At 43.4% G+C, this 8,474-nt stretch overlaps 1 protein-coding gene across 6 annotated transcripts in view; it reads left to right on the top strand.

The window, feature by feature from the left end:
* Nucleotides 1–248: 248 nt before the first annotated feature.
* Nucleotides 249–8,474, top strand: part of LOC147465045 (thiamine pyrophosphokinase 1-like) — a 59,318-nt gene continuing 51,092 nt past the window's right edge. For 2 of the 6 annotated variants that reach the window (XM_086517739.1, XM_086517709.1), the window contains exons 1-2: nt 380–1,059; nt 1,146–1,242. In XM_086517739.1, the coding sequence (XP_086373865.1) occupies nt 891–1,059; nt 1,146–1,242 (266 nt within the window). In that variant the 5' untranslated portion in view covers nt 380–890. The other 4 variants (XM_086517730.1, XM_086517723.1, XM_086517716.1 and 1 more) reach the window with 4 other exon arrangements.

Here is an 8,474-nt window from a genome sequence, read left to right as displayed (position 1 = left end):
TAGATTCGTGTATAGGTAATAGTTTGCGCTTGGGTGGCAACGGAATGCTTGCCGGCCCTTCATTACTCAGAGGGCATCTGTTTGGAAGTTGAGAGACCATTTGTCCATGCAAAATAAAGGCTGAAAAAAAGGTTCTAATTTTTTAAGGAAATGTATTTTAGTAAACCTTACGAAGGGAAAGTGCCCAAGTAGTGACGACTTTGAACGCCAAAGATTTGCACGTGCCGCGTGCGGGTGTAAAAAATAAAAATAAAAATAATCTCTCAGAATCTAAGTTCGTATTTCAAAAGCGTTCTTCCTGTTACGTTGTTAACTACTCAAGCTCGCACTCTTACTTCTGCCATTCGCCCACCAGTTTCAAGGTAATTCTCTCTCTCTCTCTCTCTCTCTGACGTTCCAGAAACCCGCAGATCCATTCTCTGTATGAACCCTATATTCAAAGACTGCATGCTCGCTTCTTGGGTTCACTTAACTTCGATATCGTATCTCTGATCTAGAATGATTGCATGCCAATCCCCTCGTCAAAGAAGTGGAAAAATTATCCTTTCACGGAAGGATTTGGACTCGTTTTGCAGCTCGTTTTCCTTGCTTTACCTTATTTGTACTCGGTTTTCCTTGATGCCATGCATGCTATCCGTTGAAACTTTTGATCCAGGTTTTGAATTGACCCCTCCGAAGGTATGGCACGATATGACTGCTTTAAATGCTCCTGAGCAGGCTATATGCTGCTATCCTACCATATGACCCCAGCTGCATTCTTGATGCGCAGCTCGCAGGTCATGGTTTTATTTGCGAACCAAGTTAGCCATAGAAATACATCTTTTGTACTGTCACTTTCTCAGCAGGTGTGACATTATCCTGCTTCGACTGCGGAAAACAAGTCTGCCTGAATGACGAAGAAAGATGCATCGAAGGCAGAATTGTACCATAGGGCCACCTTTCTTCATTTTGAGAAAAGTAATGAATGCATCAACCTTACCGATACCACCACTGATACCAACGTCCTTGTGGTGCTCAATTATCAACTGCCTCTAATCACCTTATCTTTATGGGAAAAAGGTTGGAGACTTTTTGTTGTGTTTCTTTAAGGGTAAGAAGGATGCATTTTCACAAACAGCAGGATCTTTTTGCTGATGTTTTCGCAGCTTGTTTTCGTATCTGTGCGGATGGAGGTGCAAATCAGCTCTATGATTGCCTCCCTGAATTGCTTCCGAATAGTGATCCCACTGCACTTCGTACCAGGTTTTCCTCTTTTTTCTACAATGATGTCTTACATTAGCTTGTGGTAGCTTGTGTGACACAAAAATAAACACCATGGCATGACAAATAGGACACGAAACTTGAGAGACAGCACTAAATATGAGGAGAAAAAGTTTTTGTACTGCTCTAGGGTGATCCATTGATGAGATGCTCGATGAAGAGCTCATACTTGGCTAGATGCCCTCTCAATATGGTAAGAGTATTGTACTTGGTGAAGTCCCAAGGGGAGGCATCCACACGTACTCCCAATGTTTCTAATGAGGTAAGGAGTTTCTACTTAGGTGGGAACTTTTAGTTTTAGTTTTGAGGGTCATCTCCTGGGTAATTTGCCTAGATCTAGGGAGAGGGCTTTTATGTGGGTATGCGTCCAACCTTGTGAGGATAGTCTCTTGTGTGTAGGTCTTGGGGTGGTGCTGGTAAGTTTGTTGAGCCACTACAGTTTCGTACTTAGTTTATGAGGGTACCCGGCTTTTAGGAGTGACTTCATATATCCACATTTTATGGGTCGTAAATGGTGTATATGAGACATAGTTACCCGGAACGCGGAACGGGAACTGCGACGGGATCCCCGCGGAACGGGGGAACGGCTAGGGGTTCGGAACGGGAACGGCGCGGAACGGGAGTTATAAAAAACACCCAAATAGTGCATTTTTTAGCTCCTTGTGTTTAAATACAAGGAGTATTAGAGTGCTTTGACTCTAATACTCACAAAAACTCGTTTTGAAGACCATTCAACCTTGCTATGACTAGATGATGAGAGAGAGAGAGAGAGAGAGAGAGAGAGAGAGAGAGAGAGAGAGAGAGAGAGAGAGAGGGAGAGGGAGAGATTTGAGAGAGTGGGAGGGACAGGAAGAGAGCTTGAAGGCTTAAAGCCTTGAGCCTTGAGAGAGTGACTCTTGAGAGGGAGAGATCTTGAGAGTGTGAGAGGGAGAGAGCTTGAGCCTTGAGGATTAGCTTGTGGAGAGAAAGGGGGAGGGGGGTGCATTTTATGAGTCCTTGAGGCTTTGCACACTTCAAAAAGAAGCCCAAACATTTACTTCAATTTTTTTAATTTTTGCCAAATTTGTTTGTAGCCGTTGGCCGTTCCAGGGGCATTCTGGAACGTTCCGGGGGCGTTCGGAACGTTCCGGAATGGCTGTTCCGGTTTGCATTGGCCACCCGGAACGTCAGACGTTCCGGGTTGTTGGGAACGTTCGGGAAGGGAACTGCCCCCCGGAACGCCGGAACGGGGGCTAGGGGGCGTTCCCCGGTAACTATGATATGAGGAGTTAGGAAGCCTGGATTTCCCCTAGATATGGAGGAGAGGGGCAACGTGTTGTGCCATTATTTTGTGCAGCTTGGATTGTTTTGTTAGCAAAGCTTGCTTGTAGGGCTTGTACCTCTCTCTCTCTCTCTCTCTCTCTCTCAATGATGCAAAATCTCCAAGGAATTTAGATGCTAATCCAACCACATCATCTACAACAACGGAAGCAATGATCATGGCTTACTTGATCTCATTACAAGAAACCGTCAACAAACAAGGTGAAGAGTTGCGCGCACTTGCAATGGAGAATGGTACTTTAAGAGTTCTCGTTGTGGAGAATGAGCACTTCAAGAAGGTTCTTGAAATGCAAACAACACGCTTGATGCATCTTGAGAAGGAAGTTCAAGAATGTAAACGCTCTCTTGTTGACATGAATGTATTGAAAGAGCGCTTGAGCAAAGTTGAGAGTGATCATGTATTGAAAGAGGAAACAATAGATACAATACGACATGATGTATGTGAGATGAGAAATGCATCCAAATCATGGGTTGATATATGTAAGGATAATGTGGTTTCTACATCTCCTATCACGCAAGCCGTTGTCCAAGCAAAGAATGTAGAGAATGTGGACACTCAAGAATTGCACGAACGACAAAAACGCTTAAAGAACATCGTCATTCGTGGAATCAAGGAGGAAAGCATGGAAACACCCCAATCTCTTGCAGTTGCTATTGAAGAGTTTTTTGCTACACACTTTGGCATGTCAGGAATCATGGCTTATGGTGCACATCGAGTTGGAAAACAAGGTGTCCCTCGCTCGGGAGAAAGACCTATTGTATGTACCATGGCTGATGAGGTAAAGAGAAAGATCATCCTTGACAATGGTTGGATCTACCTCAAAGGAACAGGTTGTAATGTATATGAGGATCGCACTATTATGCAACAAAATGTACGTCGCAAAGTATATGAGGAAAGAAGCAAGAAGGTTAAGGTATCACCTCAAGAAGGAAAGCCACTTAAGGAGGATGCAAGTCCACCCAACAAATAGGGACACATGATCTATGAGACCAACTCACGCTTGCGACTAAGCTTTTGCAATTGTAACGGGTATCCATGGAATGCGGGAATTGGCATTGATGAGCTTACCAATGACTCCGATGTGATACTTCTTGTCGAAACATGGGAGCATGATGCGCAACGAATTCTTGGATTTGACAAATACGATGTGCATTCTTTGATGTGGGCCAAAAATGCAAAGCAACGAAGAGGCCAAGGAGGTGTAGCATGTATGACCAAAAAGGGTTTGAAAGATGTTTCCATTGTCAAAGAAGATAAGTATAAACGCTACTTATGGCTGAAAATCAGCCCACCAAATGGTCAAGTCATGTTTGTGGCCGGTTGTTACATTCCTCACTATGACTCCAACTTTTATGCTTGCTTGAATATGGATAGAGATCAGCCCTTTGTTGAACTAGAGGACATTGCTCATTAAAAGGATCAAGGTGAAGTCATTGTTTTTGGAGACATGAATGCTCGCACAAATATGCTACAACACGACACACAACAAGTAGACATGCCGCATGTCTCAAGAAGAATGGATGACTCATACATGTATAATCGAAGTTCTAATGATGCAAAAGAAGTGGATCACTATGGAAAGTCACTTCTACATATGTGCAATAGTACCGGAATGCTCATTGCAAATGGTGTATCTCTATGGCAAGGCACCAATGACTTTACATGTAGAAAGCACAACGGTGCTAGCGTGATTGACTATATGGTGTTCTCGGAAGCCACTCTAGAATGCATACAAAGCTTTACACTTGGTGAATGGAATCCGGAATCGGATCATAGGATGTTATGTATTGACCTCAAGTGTGGTAAACGGCCCGAGCATGTAGCCTCCAATCATGATGTGAATCATTTGTACCTACGTCTAAACTTCAAACGAGCACTTATATATGCTGATATGGTGGACTAAATGTTAAGCATGATAGAGCATCAAGAGAGCCCAACATTAGAATGCAAGTGGAAAGTTTTCAAAGAAGTAATTTTCTCTTGTGCGAAGGAATGCTTTTCGGTGAAACACATGTCTTGCAAAAGGTCTAAGAAGGGTAGCACCAAGAAGAAATGGTTTGACATGGAATGTAGTCAAGCCTGAAAACACTTGCTAAGATTGGATGCAATCAAAGACAAGGAAGTTTACTTGGAATGTTCACACACATACAAAGCACTTGTTCAAAAGAAGAGGAGAAGGTGGGAAGTCAAAAACAACTTCTTTTAGCACAAGAGAAAGCACATGCATGTGGCAAGTTTTGGCAAAATCTAAAAGGCAAGCGCGTTGAGAGCTTTGGTGACTTGACTCTTGAGGATATGTATATGCATTGTAAGAATCTCTATGAGCAACCCAATGTTGATAAGATGGAGTGTTGTAGCTCCCTTCCGTTTATGTCTCCCTTCTTTACCATTGAAGATGTATGCCGCGCGCTTGAGAAACTTGCTACTCGTAAGGCATGTGACCTTCAAGGTGTCAAGGCTGAAATGATTAAATGGACAAGCAAGAAAACACGATATTGGATATGCGATATGTTTAACCTTGCACTTCAGTATGGCATGCCTCATGATTGGAGTGCAAATTGGATCAAACCTTTGCACAAAGGAGGAGATGTAAACAATGTGAACAACTATCGTACTATAATGGTTGGTTCTTTAATGGCAAAGTTATTTGGATGTATTATGGAGATGAAGATAAGTGAATGGGTTGAAAAGAATGGCAAACGTGCACTTGGCCAAGCAGGTTTTCGAAAGCATCATAGCACTATTGATCACCTTGTCACTCTTCGAGTTCTTATGGAAGCGTCTCGATTGAAAGGAAAAAAGTTGTATTGTTGCTTTGTGGATTTCAAGAAATCTTTTGACATGGTACCGCGAGGAAATCTTTGGAGACGTATGCAAAGCCTTCAAGTGCCGAGAGAATTTATGTATGCAGTCTTTCGCATCTACCAAAAAGTGATATGTCGATTACGTATGGGAGATGGAATTTCAAAATTTTTTGCAAGCACTATTGGTGTCAAACAAGGATGCCCACTTTCCCCAACCCTCTTTGGGCTACTCATTGATGAATTGGAATGCATGGTTCTTGACTTTATGCAGCAAGAAGGCATAGAAGAGGTTAAGATTGGAAATGCGGTGATCATGCTTTTGCTTTATGTCGATGATGTAGTGCTCTTGGCACATACCTTAGAAGATGCACAAAAGCTTATGAGTGTCTTGGAACGCTTTTGCCTACATAGCGGGCTGATCGTGAATGGATCCAAAACCAAGGTTATGCTTGTAAAGACCCTCAATGATGAAAATCCATGCATTGTATATAACAATGAGAAACTTGAAGTGGTAGATCACTTCAAGTACCTTGGCCTTGAGGTTCCATCCAATCATAAATGGGAGGATTGTGCAATGCGTCGCTTGGAAGCCGGAAAGAGGGCCTATTATGCATTTGAGAACATGTGCAATGTAGGAGAGATCAAGTGTTGGGCTCTCAAAAAGTACCTCTTTGACACATTGGTGACACCAGTGCTTCTTTATGAAGTGGAGGTGTGGAGTGGAAGCATCGGAAAGTCTACTTGGAAAGAGTTTGAGAATGTTCAAAAGCGTTTTCTCACCAACTTTCTCCAAGTCAAGACACAAACACCTTACATGCTCTTACTTCTTGAGTCCGGATTGCTTCCCATTGAGGTCTTGGGCATGCAAAGGGTTGTGGAGTACATGCGTAAGACACAACGTAGCCCTTTGCATCGACTTCCTAGAATTGCATATGAAGCAAGTCAAATGGTTCAAAAGACATGCAAGAGCAAAATACTAAGTTCGGGGTGGATGCTTGATATCAAGAAATGGTTTGGAAGATGGGATGCATGTCACTTGGTCAAGGATGCGTCGATCGACTCCCAAGTTAATGAGGCCTTCTTACATCGCCAATGTATCACGGCTTGGGAGAAATTCGGAGGTTCTCGCTTCAGCCATTACACCACACACGTTGCCCCAAACTACAAATCTCTCTTCTTCTCGAAATGAGGTAACCGAACCAATTCCTACATCCTTGAGCCCATCCCGTTGAGTGCGATCCGCACCATTGCCTCCATTCGTCTTAGCTCCCATTCTCTACGCTGCGAGACAGGACGTTGGGGCACTGGCGAGGAGTGTCATCGACTTTGCACCTTATGCCCTCGTCAAGTGCGAGAGAGTGAGTACCACACACTAGAGTGCTCAGCTTTTGACCACATTAGGTCCTCTTTTCCCCATATATTCAGCCATGATCTCTCCCTACATACCTTCCTCTCCTAACCACGATGTGGACTCTCTATTGCGACGCTCATTTTAGCCATTTTTGAGCATCGAGAGTCACTTATGAACTCCACTCACACCACGTGACATGTTCATTTGGTCCCATAGGTCATATTTGACCTCCCAGGACGATAATAGAACTATCTATCTATCTATCTCTCTCTCTGATTCTATTACTTGAAAATTTCTCAAAACACCCAAATGGTGCCTATTTTGGGAGCAAGTACATCACTTTTACATAGCAGACCCGTAGGAATCAAATGGAAAATTGTAAAACCAGATACAACTAGGCACATGGCCAAACGGAAAAGATTGAAGTCTAGGGTAAAAATACTTCTCCTAAAGAGAGTAAAAAGTGCCTTTGAAAGCTAAGTGGAGAGAGGATGGCAGTATCCTCTGAAAGATATGCACTTCGACCAAAAGCCCAATCATCAACTATAAATCAAGAACCGGAGCCACCAACAGCCACAAGTGGTGAAGATGACAGTGAGCCAAGAGCCACGAAAAGCCACCAGTGGTGAAGATGATAGTGAGCAGTTTATGATAAGCTCGGTGTCGGCGGCCAACTGATAAAATCTGACAGCAAAAAGTAATGGAGGAACAGAAGAGAGAGAGCAGTTGGTGACGTAGGTGAGGGTGAAGAGGCAAGTGACATTACCAAGATACTTCTAGCGTTTTCAGTTTTCAGCCTTGACGCCGCCTTCGTATGGTACAAGGTGTGTAACAAAACATTGCACCGGAGCAGACAAGGAACTTTCATCTAGAGAGCGAACAATCCACATGCTGAAGGTGGTTCTTGAAGACCATAGCTTGGAGAGAACTCCAGGGAGACAGTGTTGGAGGCTTTGAAAATCGTGTCCAAGTGAAAATCGCCCAAAGAATTGTGGTAGAGCGAGAGAGAAGAGCAGCTTTCCAACCACCACACAAGTCACAACAAGAAAACCCAAAAATCCCAACTCAAAGAGGAGGAAAACAAACAAAACAAAAGCAAAAATAAGAATCAAAAGCAACAAAAGGAGAAAACAAGAACAAAAAAATCCAAGGATATGCTTCCATGCACACACACACACACACACACACACACACGCGCGCGCGCGCGCATGCCGGTGAAACATGCGGAGATTGCGATGGTGCCACAAAGACCATAGCGAGCAAAATCTGATCCATGTGAAGAAGATGGCAAATTGTTGGAGGGAAGTTGGAAGAATGCCCCCCCCCCCCTCCTCCCCCCAACAACACACACACACACACACACACACTATATTGATTTACCTCTGTTAAACTAAGACTCACTTGATGGCTAATGCTAAAATCTTTACCCGGCTTGACCTAAGGCTTGCTTGAACATGAATGCCCATAATGTCTAAGAAGATGGCTTATTTGTGCTTCCCTATGGTTTGGTGGGAGAATACCATGTATAGTTACCTTGTACTCTCCTTTATAGGAGAATCTCGCTTATGCTAGGCTTGATGGAGACGATGGTTATATTGTCATGAGGATGATTACTAAAAAGCTTTTCTCAATGGTGATTCTGGACTTTCCTTAGATTCATCTAAACATATTTCCCCTCCACTCGGGGCTTAGTGGTGTAGGGTTGTACACACACATACAAGACTTGGCTATGATTGCT

Source organism: Adiantum capillus-veneris, chromosome 1, assembly GCF_014529385.1.
Source record: "Adiantum capillus-veneris isolate H3 chromosome 1, ASM1452938v2, whole genome shotgun sequence".
NCBI classification, from domain to species: Eukaryota; Viridiplantae; Streptophyta; class Polypodiopsida; order Polypodiales; family Pteridaceae; genus Adiantum; species Adiantum capillus-veneris.
This window is presented reverse-complemented; position numbering and strand designations above follow the sequence as displayed.